Below are 15,341 nucleotides of genomic sequence, written 5' to 3' on the forward strand. Positions count from 1 at the left end.
ACACGTAGCCTCGCGATAACATACCACGTGGCTTTAGAAAGTGGCGTCTGCTGTATACAGTGTAGATATAAATGCGGATAGCTCAAAATGCGTACAGATGACACGCCACTTGGCTTTAGGAAAGTGGCGTGTATGTTTACGCGAAGTCATGATGTCACGTTGCCATGTTAACGCATTGGACTTTTCCATTAAATGCCAATGTCAAGTTATTGTCTTGTTTGGGATTTGTCACTAGCATGTATTGTACTAGTATGTTTTTTTTAAACATTTAACTTAAGACTCTTAATGCTGACTCTAGTATTATGTAAGAAAAGTTTGTTAATGCCAACTCTCCTCTGACAGTCTACTCTCGTCCTCATTTGTGCGTCCGTACTATTAAAACACTGTCAAGCTGGCAGGCCCATCAGCTGTGTGATTGATCTTGGACTGACTATCTTTATTTGGCCTTTGAGGGGACTCGGCTCTCCTCCTCCCCAGCAGCCCCCCACTCTCTTATCTGCACTGGACTGTTTGTCTTTCGGTGTGCTAAGAAAGAGAACCGATCAATGTTGTGAGTTATGAAATGACAGTGGTGCTGCTAAAGGCAGTCTCTTAAACACTGCCACAGCAGACAGACACTCATTTGCCCCCTTCTCCTCCACCACCACCACAGAGACACCACATCCATCACCCATCTCTGTCTATTAGCCCTGTAACCACTGTCCGTCTGCTCGGTCAGCTGGACAACTCTGACAGCTGGACTTAAGTGATATAATCCTTTTTTTTTTTCTCTCTTCCATAATAGCCTTAATTGTCAGGTAAATAACATATTACTTCATGATACAACTTGAAAGGTTATCTCTATAAACAATGGAGAAATAATTTAACATTACACTCCAAGCTAAGAAAAGTGTGTTTAGAGGTATTTAAATATGACGGTGCCAGTCCTCTTTGAAAGCATACAAAGGTTTAACCGATTTAGAAGACAATTTAACGAGCAATATTCAAAGAAAAAAAAAAAAAACTTGTGGAGTTTTGGGTTATATATACGCTATTTTTGAGTTTTGGGTTATTGGTAGCACAGTAGCACTATGGAGTAAAGTTGTTTCTGTGTAACCTTTTCTGATTTTACTGTTTTCTATGTTCATTCTTTCTATTGTATGACATGTGTTTCTGATGTTAAGCACTTTGGATACCTGCTGGTTTTTGTAAAGTGCTATATAAATACATTTTGAATGATTGATTGATTGAAAGTTGGTCAATTAATTGTGAATATCCCTAATAAACACTTTCAAGTTGTAGCAATAAACTGTTGTTGTGTTCTTATTCTTGTCATTCTAGTTATATTCTGTTTTTGAAATTGCGTACTGCATTTGTTCACAGTCTTTTTGAAATGAATACCTTTTCAAAGCCACAAACATGTTTCACTGAATGCCTTCCACTCAAAATAGTCTACTTTCCAGGCCAGGGAACAACATTTTCAATCACAACACGTGATGATAGATGATTATAGTTTGTTTTTCTTTTTTTTTTTTAAAGGAATGATGCTTTTCTTTGCCACAGTAAGCCGGAGGATCTCTCTCTCTCTCTCTCTCGATCCACAGAGCATGGTTTTGTAGACCTATTCATTCTACAAAGTTCTGATTAATAACAATGTGCAGTGACAACAACCTCATATAATATAGTAATAGTAATAATAATAATATATTTCTGCTTCCAATTGAGTTTTTTTTTTCCCTCTCTTTTTTTATTTCACCAACCCTATACGCCTACAAATCAGAGGAAGAATTACAAATAGAGATGCACCGATAGACCGGCCGGTGACCGGAATTGGCCGGTTTTCTCTTGCTTGGCCATGACCAGTGACAGGCAGGTCAGTCTGACATATGCCGATTTCATGCCGGTCGACGCTACAGTTAACTGACAACATAAGTTATACGAGTTACAGTTCTCAAGGACGCACGCGTACAAGGACGCGACAGCACAGACGCTTTTTCCTTTCTCTCAACCTTTCCGCCGTGTGTGGCGTGTACCTGCTCGCGGTGTGAAGCGCGTCGGCGCTATTCTCGCACATGTAGGGAACCTGGTGAATTAACCTGCAACATGTCAGCTGTTTGGAAATTCTTCAGCATGTGTGCAGAAGATAACAAGTTTGCGATATGCAACACCTGCAAGGAGACAGTAGGGCGTGGAGGGACGACACCAGAAACCAAAATCACTTTTTTTTTAGTTGGATATTGGATGTGAAAAGAAGGAAATGGTTCTAATATTGCACTTTAATTTCTCACACCAGGAGTAATTTATATAGTTCTATTTTATAGTGATCCATTATCTTTTCAAAAATGTTCTATGTTCTGTGCAAAATGTTCTATTAAAGAAAAGATAGAAAATAAATATTTGTGTGTGCTGTAAAGCGGTTAGAAAAAATGAAATCGGAATCGGCTGGCCTAACTCAAAGAAAATCGGAATCGGCCTAGAAAGTTGCAATCGGTGCATCTCTAATTACAAAGCCTGCATCTCCTCTGCACAGAAGAAATGCTGGATACTAATCTATTCTTAGTTACACAATTCCCTCCTGTGCATCCCTGCAATTGCTTTGACCCAATTTGGCAATTCTAAGTTGGCCTAAGCAAGCCTCCAATCTGTGTTAGAGTGTGTGTGTGTGTGTGTGTGTGTGTGTGTGTGTGTGTGTGTGTGTGTGTGTGTGTGTGAGTGAGTGAGTGAGTGGAGTGAGTGAGAGAGAGAGAGAGAGAGAGAGAGAGAGAGAGAGAGAGAGAGAGAGAGAGAGAGAGAGAGAGAGAGAGATGTGTAAATATTTGTTGTCTTCTGATGGGGAGTCTATCCTTTGTCATACTAATTAATTTTGCCTCTTTAGTTATTTGTGTGTTCTTATAAAAGACACATTTCCAATATAGTTTTTTTGATTTTTGATTACCTATATATATCTGCCAAATATATACATTATATCTATTCTTTTTTTATATTCTTTTTCTTGTCATGCCAACAAAGCAAAGCAAAGTGAAATGGAAAGAGAGAGAGAGAGAGAGAGAGAGAGAGAGAGAGAGAGAGAGAGAGAGAGAGAGATGGCGTGTATTTGTGTGTGCATTTTGAGCTGGGTCAGATTATATCGTATATGTCATTAAAGCCATTAAAAACTACTATATAGAAAGGTAATTACTAAATCTATATACATTGAATGGCTGCTGCTAAAAAAAATGTTGGAAATGTAAAATTATGGTTTCTCTTAGTTTTGCAGAAGAGGTAAACATAAAAATGTTTTCTCTGTGATCCAACAAGAGAGGTCAAATTATATTTTAGTAAAACATGTTTGAAATTAGATGTCGTAATAAAAGGTCGTTTTAGAGTCAGTGGGTAATGAGGGTGAGGAATCTTGCATCCCTACATGGGAAGTCCCCATTCTACAGCTGTATTTTCAAGAAAATAACATTTTATAAAATGGATTTATTTTACAAACTAATAAATTCAATGTTTTGGAAAATTCACAGAGTACTCGGCATCTGTAGCAAAAAAAAAATAAAAGAAAAAAAGAATGACATACTATAGCGATGACATCTCCAGTATTGCCCTGCGGTAATAAGACATTACCTGGCTATATAATGAAACCATTAAAGTTGAATACAGTCGGAGGCCATTTACACTGGGCAGAAAGCCTACTCCCGTGACAACTGTCATTTTTCCATTTATAGAGGCAGATTGGAGGGCAGCTTCTGAAGTTCTGGCCACTCTGAGAAATGTCTGCCATCGGCACCATGATGAGAAGTGACTGGAGGATTCTTGGATTTATTAGCGCTCTGTGAGCCAGTGTCATCAGAGATTACGCCCCCTATCCTTCACCGTTCCACTAGCACGTCAACCACCAAATTTCAATTTCCCTGGTGAGAGGGTGGGAAGGCTCTGGCTGGCGACCCCTGCTCGTGACCCTGGGGTTTCACGATGGATGGGGGAGGTTGAGAGGGGACAGATACGGGATGCTCATGAATTAGGGATGACTTCAGCGGTGCGTTCAACTTTGGCCGTCCCGCCTGTATCGCCACAGAGAATCTCACTGATAAATGGGCATCAAGGGAAAGGAAGACTGCTCTTCCTGCTTGGGTATTCAGAGAAGCTCATGGTCGAGTTTAGCCCCTTTTAAGCCATGTTTAAAACATGCATCACTGCTACCCGCCCCTTGGGTTCTGCACGCTCATTGGCTAGTAAAGGACCAATCTGTGATTAAGTTGAGCATCTAAAATTTGGGTAAGTGCTTGTATGTGTTTGAAGAGTTCGAAGACTGTTCACACCACACATGTGAGCGCACAAAATGTATCTGTAAATTGAATTGTGACACAGAACAGCAATGATAATGGTTGCACTCCATTTAGGTCTTCATTGTCGGGGGTCTAGTTATGTACAATGGTCTGGCTGGAATGGCTGACATGAACAACTGAATTGGAAGCCATCATTATTATTTATACCTGTTCTGTTCCTGTTGTTACGACAAGTAAAACATCTTCTATGGATTTTGATGTGTTGGACCAAGGGCCTAACTTTGGGTTCAACATTGCGGGGGTCAAGATCTCCACTTTTGAGCAAAATTGAAATGCTGAGCGTCAAACACTTCATTTTCTGCTTCCTGGTGAATATTTCTGCAACAATTTGTGCCTTTTCTGCATCATCATTTATGGTGCTAATGTCTTTATTTATGTAAAGGAAATTATAATAAGTTTTTGGATTGGGTTGCACTGGCCAGTTTCGATTATTGGGGGTGTTGTAACCCCTCTAAATTACGCCTATGTGTTGGACACATGCATTGTGATGATGTCCAGGCTTTAGCCATTTGTCATGAACTAACTTTCCCCCCCCCCATGTACATCTCATCTCTCACACACACCTTCTCTTTCAAACCAAATTATACTAACATCATAAAAAAGCCATAAGGTGGTTAACGACAGGGAGGGGGTTTGAGTCTGACCCGAGCTGTCCACACCAGTCACGCCAGAAAAGCGCTTACTCAAGCAAACGCACAAGGTCTCGAAAGCCAAACAAGCTATCAGCTATCAGTATAAGGTAACATATTTTGAAATGGGAATTGAACTTTTGAAACACTTTTTTCATTCACTGATTTATTGAGGCTTCAGGAGTAAAAGGTGTGCGTAAATAGGTACTGACCATCCATTCTGAGATGATGATGTCCACCTTCTCCACAGGGAGCTTGATGTCTTCTATGCGGCCTTTGATCAGAGTGATCTTGTCCTCCAGCTGGTTGGACCTATGGGAGACATGCACGAGTCAGATGACCGAGAAAAACCTAGCATCCGACAAACCAAGAATGGGGTAGTAGTTTTGCTGTGGTGCACATTCAAAAAGGTGGATACTACAAATCCCAATTATGGCAACTAAATTCTGTCATAATATGGGAGAATGAATGGGCTGGCCACTTAATTTAACTTATAAATTTTTTTTTATCCCCATTGAGGAAATTACAATTTACACTCACACACACAAACACACACATGGAGAGATGTCAGAGTGAGTGGGCTGGTAGTGCTGGACCAGCACCCTGAGCGGTTGGGGAGAGGGGGTACGGTGCCTTGCTCAAGAGCACTTTGGCAGTGCCCAGGAGGTGAACTGGCATCTCTCCAGCTACCAATCCACAGTCCGTACTTTGAACCAGCTACTCCGGTTCCCAACCCAACTACCTACAGACTGAGCTACTGCCAGTCCACTTGGCAGTGGAACAACAACACAATACTGACGTATTATCATCTTATAAAGTTGATATGGTGAACCCACACAGTCACCTATTTAGACATACGACAGACACAGAGCAACATTGGCATTTATTTGGATTTGTGCTTCAGCACACTCGCCGATATTAAGTTAAATATTCACTCTGCTTTTGGCTCTGGTTTGGTCTCTACCAGCTGTTCGTCAACTTTGTCTGTCTGCCATTTGGTGCTGGACAGTACAGTGGTTTTAGCAGAGCTTTTTCACAGAAAACTGCTGTATACTGTGAGTGGGAATGAGGATGATGAGAGCGGTGAGAGTAAACCAAAACAGTAATGTTGCGGGCCATAAAACCAAACCAACGAGCTAAAAGACGCTGAAAACGCTCCGTAGAGCTGATGGGAACTGCAGCGTTGGATGGTGATTCTGTCGGTTCATCAAGAGAGCGACCCCTTTCAACATTACACGAAGTCATTCGACCCCTTGTTAATATAAAAACAGGGATTAGTGTAGCTTTAAGCCTCATTGATCCTTTAAGTCACTGAAGCTAAAGTAACTAAAGTCTGACAAAAACATCACAGTCACATTAACTACATACAAACTTTACAAAATGGAGGACGTATAATCTAGATATATATCCACACTGTGCAACAAGCAATTTCCATACAGCTTTGAGCAAATTGTCTAGTACATTATATTTCCAGTCTTTCCTGAGCCATGTAGGGAGTGTGAAAGGGGGGAAACTGTAACTGTGGGCCTGCAGAGGTGTCAGGCTCAGGTAGGGACTGTAAGATCAGTGCTGCTGTTTAAATGATCCTTCCTTTCAGACCGGCCAGTCTGGGTATCAATCTCTGTGAATATTCCATTATCATGACAGCTAATGTTACCGAGGACAGAACGATTACTCACAGCGGCCCAGAGTGCATTTCTGTGGCAGCGATCCTTATCTTGAACTGTCTCTCCCCTCTCTGCTGCTCTGCAACCGCCACTATCACCTCCTCCCAGGATCCAACACCCACCCACCCTCACCCACATCTACCCCACCTCCTACACCTTTCACGAGAGGGAAACACTGTAATCTCATTATTGGGGTAATTTAGAGGACAATGTCAGGACTCTGGGGAGAGAGTCAGCATCTGTGTGGCTTTGAGGCGTGTGTGTGTGTGTGTGTGTGTGTGTGTGTGTGTGTGTGTGTGTGTGTGTGTGTGTGTGTGTGTGTGTGTGTGAGTGTGTGAGAGAGAGAGGGGTGTAAATATTTGTTGTCTTCTGATGGTGAATCTATCCTTTGTCATACAAATTAATTTTTTGCCTCTAGGTATTTGTGTGTTCTTATAAAATACATTTCAAAGATACATTTCCAATATTATTTTTTGATAATATATATACATCTGTCAAATATATTTCATATACAGTACTTTTTTATTTTGTTGCTTCTTTCAGGACTTGTACATAAAGAACAAAAAAGAATAAAGAAAAATTAAATTTGTTTCCAATATTACCTTTCGTTTTCTAAAATTACTTAACAGGAACCTTTACATGAATCAAAATAACAAATGAACTAAACAATTAACTAACTTAAAAAAAATAAAAAAACATTTTAAGTTTTATGTCGCAATGTTTCTGGGATAATGAACGACACAAACTTCAATTCTAAATGTTTGAACATTTGCCAGGTTGTCCTACATTACATGTATTCATAGTGCGTATTACTGTCTGATCAGCATTCTATTATTGGCTGATAAACATCCAAACTGATAATCTATCTTTACTTCACAATTAAAAGCTGAATTTCACTCATCTACGTATCCATTATCTAGTTTTTTTTCCCCACTTTGTTGTCACAATTCAAAGCATTCTATTGGATAATCCATCAATTCCAGCCAGTAAAAAAAAAAAAAAACGTATTAAGACATTATCCATTAAGGAAGTGACTGTGAAGGAAGGAAGTCACATCTAGCTTTTCATTTAAACTTCGGCGACGGAGTGGAGACAGGAGATGGATGCTCCTGCCCAACCAACAGGAGCCACTTTAATTACAATCCTGATATTAACACCGAGAGGAAATGGCCATCCACACAGAAATAAGAGCCTTAAAATCACAACCATAGCGAACAGTAGGAATAAAACATAAAGGAACCAAGTACACAAGTCTGTGTGTGTTTCTGTATGTACAGTATGTGTACACATTTTGTGTGAGTGTGTAGGATGGGGGGGGGGGGTTAGCTGAATCTTCACCGCTGGCAAACCTGCGACGCAGCCTGCATGCCAACACACACTCCAACAGCGAGTCAGTGGGCTGTAAAATTAAAACATCCTTTTCCTTCAGCAAACCCCGTTGTTTTGCTTATACGACACTCTCTTACATAACGGTAATAATAGCAGTCATAATGGCCCCTGATTCAAAAATGCATTTTTGAGGCAGGGGTGTGATGGAGGAAGTGGTTGCAGGTAGATGTAGGGAAAGTGGAGGCTCTGGTGGTGGTAGATGACTCCACTGTGGAGAACCAGCTGCTGCAAAACTGGAAACACACAGCACCTGAAATTGGACTGAGGACTGTATTAAAAAGGTACCAACAGGGGGTCATTAACACGTGCGCGCGCGTGTGTGTGTGTGTGTGTGTGTCTGAAGGCCTCGGACGGTAGCTACTCTACTGCAGAGGAGAAGAAGAGACGAGGGGTGAAGGAGTCCGACCGCAGGTGTAAATTACGTGCGTTATGGCCCCGCGACTGACAGCAGCTCTATTGTAGTCAACCAGCTGCAACAAATAAAAGGTTGCTGGAGGTCACACAGACCTCTACTCCCACAATCCTCTGCTGCACCCAAAGGGAAGACCCGTAAAATTCTCGACTCCGGCTAGCACGTTAACTGCCGACTCAAAGACGAGGTGCAGTCGAGTTTTAAATTTCACATTTTTCATTGCTGAGAGCACCATAAATGAAATTCCATATATATCTGAGGAACAGGAACTGTGTGTGTGTCTCTCACCTGACTATGTCCATGGCCTGATAGATGATTTCCGATTGGTCGACTGCTAGGACCTTCTTGGCCCCAGCTCTGGCAGCGAACATGGACAGTATGCCGGTCCCACAGCCCACATCGAGCACCACCTGCATGATGGGAGGGGAAGGGGGGCTCAAATTAATTTGAATATTATGTCAGGCAGCATCGTTAGGATGAAATAACACAGTTGGCTGTAGACATTGTGGTGTGAACGCAGTGAACTTTTTTTTTTTTTTTTACAGTTATAGAGAAGGTACGCTGTCACCCAAACTTTTGTTAGCAATTTACTTTTAATTTAATTTTAAAAAGTGGTTAACAATTGATGGGAAAATAGCTTTTGACCAAAGTTCATAAGATTTAAGAAGTTATCTGGTTGCAGGTCTTCCACAAATTGACAGTTTTTATATTTTTAGGAAGAGCCGTAACACTTGCGAATCTATGCAGAAAAAAATATATGTTTATACCTACAGCATACTGCACACGCTTTATAAATCTATCCAAGCATAACATTTCAGCCGATTGTACTAACATCTGGAAATCAGGTCATCCAAATGAAAGGTCTGAATGTGTATGCATGCTGTCCTCAGCACCTTTACTGATTAAACATCTCCCTCAAGTAAATTTTTCCAACAAAAAAAACCTTCTATTTTAGGTTCCCATAGGTTACAGTTAATTTGTTCGTCTTCGCCCCCGACTGGTGTTTAATGGCCGAGGCACAGCTGCAGTGACTATACGCGTCTCTATATGGAACACTGTGTTTATATCTGTCTCTATTTAAGGCTTTAACCTCCCTGTACGCATCCCGCTGCCTTTATGGGTTCACAGAGGGTCGCCAACACACTGCTGACACTACACAACGCACAACTCCTCATGCTTTTCTCCATATTTCTGTACTGCTCTCCCCCTCTCTTTACAGTACTGTAACAAGACTGTCCTGTTTTGTTCTCTATCTAGTTCCTGTAGAAGGTGACACTTCTCTTTCGCCCGAACGTTTCGCCTGTGACAGGGAAATGTACGTTCCCATCAACAAAACCTGCCTCCCTCCTCTACAGCCTCATCCCAGCACTAACCAGCAGCCGCCCATATAATGGATGGTCATGATACAGGCCACTGCTTCCAGCAACTAACGGCAATGGTTAAGAGAAAGGGTGGGGGCGAGATGGAAGGCTTTTTGGGAGGGAAGGGTGGGGGCTGTTATGGGTTTGGTGGTGGATTGCATGTGTCTGTTATCAGCACTCTGCAGTCGACATTCAAGACACTAATAAAGTCACACTGTGTTTTAAATCAGACACCATCACCTTACTAATGCCTTTCCTGCAAAAGGCACACGCCTATTTCTGTTAATGGGCTTGGCTGCACATTACATCAGCTACCCTGCACATACTGTATACATACCATAATAAACATAATATCTGTTTGCATTGGTTCAGCCGGCTCACCTTGTCTCTGAACACTTCGGGGTTGCGGTACATGAAGTCACGGTAACTCTCCGTGCGCACTTTATCCTGTTGAGAGAATATTCAAAAATGAAGACCGATACACGCGGAAACCAACTTTTCTTGAGTAATTAAAAAAAAAAAAAAAAAAAGAATATAACATGTTAATGTGTACGGTTTCTAAGGGTTAAGGGAGTCTAACCTTTTTTCCAGTTCAACGACTGCTTGCATTAGGATGCTTATGTTGTGAAGTTTAATTCAACATGGGCCTTATCAGCCCCCTTGGGAAAGAAAATCTTAGAGCACAGCATGTAGAGCTTTTTCTACACCGGTGCAGATAACAGCAGATCAAAACAGACTGCAAGGGATTCTTGGAAATTCCAGAGCAAATCTATGGGATAAATACAAGTGGGAGGGATCCTGAAATTTCTAGTGAAGGCCAGGTCAGGACTCGCTAATTAACCTGCCAATCAAATCTGCCTACAAACCCCAGCAACTCCTCTCTGGAGGAAAAGCTACAGAATCGATTGAAATAACAGAAACACGCCTTAGTGCAAGATACCTTAGAATTGAGGAGGTTCTATTCGATAGTTAGCTCTCGGAAGATATTTACAATTTAAAAAATCATTAGTAATGGGACTATGATAACCAAAGATTCATTGTTCATTGTACTCAGCTAGAACAGTCAAATAAGCTCTGATATTTGTGTCATTTAACTATGACGTTGCCTTAAAAGAACATGAAAACACAAAAAATAATAAAAAATTATTATACTGTAGCAAAATGTCAAACATCAGTTAAACTTACAGTTGAATAATTTGGGGAAAACATTTAATTGCTATCTTTTTTTACCAACACTGCAGCGGCAAATTAAATATTGTTGTTATTAAATAAGGTTTGCGAATGTTTGGGTTTAATTTTCCCTCGAAAGAGGTAGGTTCAAATGTGTCCAAAACTATCTTAATACAAAGCTTACATGCCCATTTACTGACTGTTGAGCTCTGTTTCAGACCGATACCTCCGGTTCAGCCTGGTCCTTATCCTCAACACGTGCCTTTTTCAGTCAAGGAAAATACTTTTCAATACTCATCTGGATTGAAGCAGCAAACATTCAGTGTAAGAGTAAAAAATTTAGAATAAGTTAATTTGATTCACAGCTGCTACATATAGTGTTTCCACCTCGACAACCCAACTGCATTTTACCGCAAACTTGTGACTAGTTAACTTTCTAAAGTGGGCGCAATCGCTTGTTTGCTAAGAGTCGGGTTTTAATGTGCGATTGTGTAAAGGTGTTACCAACCTTTCGTGAACTTGTGAATTTCGCCAGCCGTCTTCTCTCGTTTTCATGGAGACAGACGTTGTGTGCACGGAGGGGAGGGGCTGTGTGTGTGTGTGTGTGTGTGTGTGTGTGTGTGTGTGTGTGTGTGTGTGTGTGTGTGTGTGTGGAAATGCAGCTGAACGAATACGCTGCGTGTTTTAAATAACGTTAAAAAAAATAATAACAAAAACGTAATATGTGGCGGCTGGTGTTGATTGTATGGCGCACCGCCACAAATTAGTCTATGTGTGGGAAACACTGGTTGATTTTGGCTCCCATCACTTACCACGTCAGGGATGAAAGATTACAGCAACCAATAACTCTTTTATTGAACATATTGCAATGTGGGTATTGTTTCTTTTTGGATAAATCTAAACCTGTCCATTAGGATAATGTTGGGTAAAATAAAGGCTGTAATTGCAGATTGAAAAATGAGTCCCAGCCTCCTGTTCAGCCACCCCGATGGCACACCAAAACTTTCCACTAAGATCTCAAAAGGTGAGCTTAAAAGCAAACAAAGTGAGGCCGGTTTACATTGAAAAGATTCTCACCTCCTTCGTGTCACACTGATTGGCCAGTGTCCATGTTTTATTAATCAGTGACAAATTAAAAGTTGATTCATTTCATACGGTAGTGACTTACGTATTAGCTCACGTCATACTCAGAAATCACGACACCCTCTTCTCTCACACACACACACACACACACACACACACAGTACATAGAGTGCGTCATAGGTGATGCACTTCATGGCGACTTGTGAAAGATTTGACCACATTCTACCGCAAAGCCCCCCCATCACGTGTTCTCTGCTTTCCTGAGGCTCTGGTGGAGTTTGCAGCCTGACGCACACACACAACGCAAAACTTAACAGCGCTTTGCACCAATCAGGACAGCGAACAGGAATATGTCTAAGCACTGCGGTAAGTAGAACAGGAAGGGAGGAGACAGAGCTGACAACAACCCACCCACCCACCCCCCCGCCCAGCTTGCGGACACTTTCAGGTTTCAGCATTTGAGCAGCGTAAAACTGTATATCCACGTTGCGAGCATCCCCCATGCAGCAGCACTGCTGGTGTCTCACATGAGAGCGCTGCACTTATTGCTGATTTATCACTTTTGAGAAAATGTCTTGTCCTCAGTATCAATGTGTGCATAAAGATGAACATTTTCATTTACATGCTACATGGAAATCTCTCAGCCAAGACGTACGCTGATGAACCCACGTTTGCGCCTGGGGGGAGTGACTCATAAGACTGTAATGAGACCTGCAGGCCTGGTCAGAGAGAAAGAGTGTGTGTGTGTGTGTGTGTGTGTGTGTGTGTGTGTGTGTGTGTGTGTGTGTGTGTGTGTGTGTGTGTGTGTGTGTGTGTGTGTGTGTGTGGTGTGGTTTTTGCACTACTCAGACCTTCAGCATCTCCTCGTGGATGCTATAATGGCCGTATGAGCTGAAGTAGGCCTCGTCCTCGTCCTCCCGGAGCTCGGCCACAGCACCCGTGTTACCAGATCTGCTGGTTTCTGCGTTCAGCACCAAACCCTGGGCCAGCAGCCTGAAAGAACACCGGACAGATCTGCGGTTAACTTCTAATATTAGGACATGGGACAAAAGCACCAACCAGAAAGCAGAAAGCACACACAACCTTCATGCAGGACGTAGCAGTAAATGGAGAAGATGGGAGGCATTAATCTTTCTAACTCTCTTCCAACCCCTCCATCCCAACCTCACTCTTTCTGTAATTTTCCCTTTTTGCCTCCCCCCCACCCCCCTTCCTCACTTTAACCTCCATGCTGCAGTGGAATTTTCCCATTGCTTTTTATCTTTCCCCTTCCTCCAAACTTCTTCCACAAGGTACTCTAGTTGGTGTTTCTACAATACTGGGTTCACTGTGTCCCCCTGCTGGCCCCAGCGGGGTATTGCAACCGCAAAGCAACATATTGAGTATATACTGCAAGCTCTCGAGAACATGGAAAGAAATCAAATCTACCCAAGATTAACCTGAAATAAATTTATAGACAACCACATCACATTTAGTGGTTATTAATTAAGAAAAAATGGAAATTCGTAAATGTCACTGACTTCAGTTTGTGCAGGTCATCCATGGCTCTGGCCAGGGCCTCCTCTGAGCTTCGGGCTCTCTCCTCAGCGGCCCGTGCCCTCTGCTGCAGTGCATCATGGGACTCTGCCCCAGACGACGGGCACATCGACAGGCTCGACCCCTCACAGAGCTCCTCAGGGTCTGCGAGAAACACACAGAGGGGAAGACAAACGGAGATGTAAAATATATATAGGCTCAACACAGTGACTAACACAGGTTAAAAATGCAAACAAATAAAAAATAAAAATAGTACACATTGTATATATTTTGTGTATTTATGCCCTGCGTGTTTTCTGTTGTATTTTAAATGGCTGCTGCACAAAACGTTTTCCTTGAAGGAACAATGAAGTGAAGTAAAGTGGATGTGAAATCAGATTTCCAGGTCATATCTAAAAAAAAAAACAATCTGCCTAAAAATTCAGATTTTCAGACCTTCTAGTGTTTTTAAAATCCTTATAAAAAATAACTCTATGAAAGAAATGGGCGTTGCTTTTGTTTGGTGTGCTTGTTTGATTCCTGCCAAGATTTGGCAAAACATGAAATGATGTTATAGCCACACATTTTCAGTAGCTACAAATGGAGCATAAGCTCAAATATCATCAGAGAGCAAGGGCTTCTTTGTGGAGCTGCCATTTTGCACCGTCATTCAACAAACATACAGGGAGAAATGCACTGCAGAGGAGGCACAAAGAGCCCGGCTGGGGACTGAAACAGGTAGGTCACTCCTGCATTTTCTCAACTTGAATATAACATTACATGTCATTTAGCATGTCACTTACAATTGCTATATATATGTCAGAGCACGCCTCCGGAGCAACTAGGGGTTAAGTGTCTTGCTCAGGGACACACTGGCTGATGTATCGCAGTGGGAATCGAACCCAGGTCTCCCACACCAAAGGTCATATCCACTGCGCCATCGCCACCCAATGACCCAGAATAATCTGTCACACTCCACTCCACTAATGCTCTATGCACCTACATGCAAAACTAAATCCTGCTCCTTCTCCAAGGGCTTTATAAAAAGGATTCTGGGAAACGTATAACTGACTGCAGGTAAGTTAAAAAACGGCTACACCAGAAAAATGACAAAAGATTTACTACAAAACTCCATAACAAATTATTTTGTGAACTATAGTAAACATTATATGAGGATGTACAACAGTTGATCTGACAACAAGACTGAACAGCAATCTGAACCAGTCGTTCTGCCTCGTTAAACATCATATACACCGTGAATGCCTTCCGGGAGAAAGTGTGCGTCCTCATCCAGAATTCCCACAATTCAGCACCTCTCGCCCCTATCTATGGCAACAGGGTTTTGTAAATGTGCCCATTTGGAACAAATATTAACGCTTATGTCTTAATATTGTTTGGATGACACATTATATAAACCAGTTTATTTGAAGCGTACTGAACCCTTTACACCTCTCTCCGCTGGACCACGGCTGAGTCCCGGGACAAACAAGTACCAACAAATATCAGCCGGGCTAAATGGGAGCGTGTGAGTTTGTGTTTGTGAGTGACTTATTAGCCAGTTCCATGAGGTGCTTTTAAAATCTAAAAACTTGTCCAACAACTATGGCTGTACTGAGTAGTTTGAAGGTTTTTCATAACGTTGCCATTCAAATTCTAAAATCAACATTCGAATGCTTTTCATTTACTTATATTGCACGTCAATTGCATGTCTATTAAACCTGGTATTTCTGCACTGTTGCAGATTAGGCTACACTAATATTATTAGTATTATACCATTTGTAGAAATAGATTCCACTGGTGGCTGCGTA

At 41.7% G+C, this 15,341-nt stretch overlaps 1 protein-coding gene across 2 annotated transcripts in view; it reads right to left on the minus strand.

Moving 5' to 3' along the window:
• prmt3 (protein arginine methyltransferase 3) overlaps positions 1-15,341 on the minus strand; it is a 63,255-nt gene that overhangs the window by 44,471 nt on the left and 3,443 nt on the right. For both annotated transcript variants that reach the window (XM_039795348.1, XM_039795349.1), the window contains exons 6-10: positions 13,539-13,698; positions 12,870-13,011; positions 10,147-10,212; positions 8,693-8,814; positions 5,149-5,248 (exon numbers count right to left, since the gene is read on the minus strand). In XM_039795348.1, the coding sequence (XP_039651282.1) occupies positions 5,149-5,248; positions 8,693-8,814; positions 10,147-10,212; positions 12,870-13,011; positions 13,539-13,698 (590 nt within the window). The remainder of the gene's footprint in view (positions 1-5,148; positions 5,249-8,692; positions 8,815-10,146; positions 10,213-12,869; positions 13,012-13,538; positions 13,699-15,341) is intronic.

Source organism: Perca fluviatilis, chromosome 3 (assembly GCF_010015445.1).
Source record: "Perca fluviatilis chromosome 3, GENO_Pfluv_1.0, whole genome shotgun sequence".
Lineage (NCBI taxonomy): Eukaryota > Metazoa > Chordata > Actinopteri > Perciformes > Percidae > Perca > Perca fluviatilis.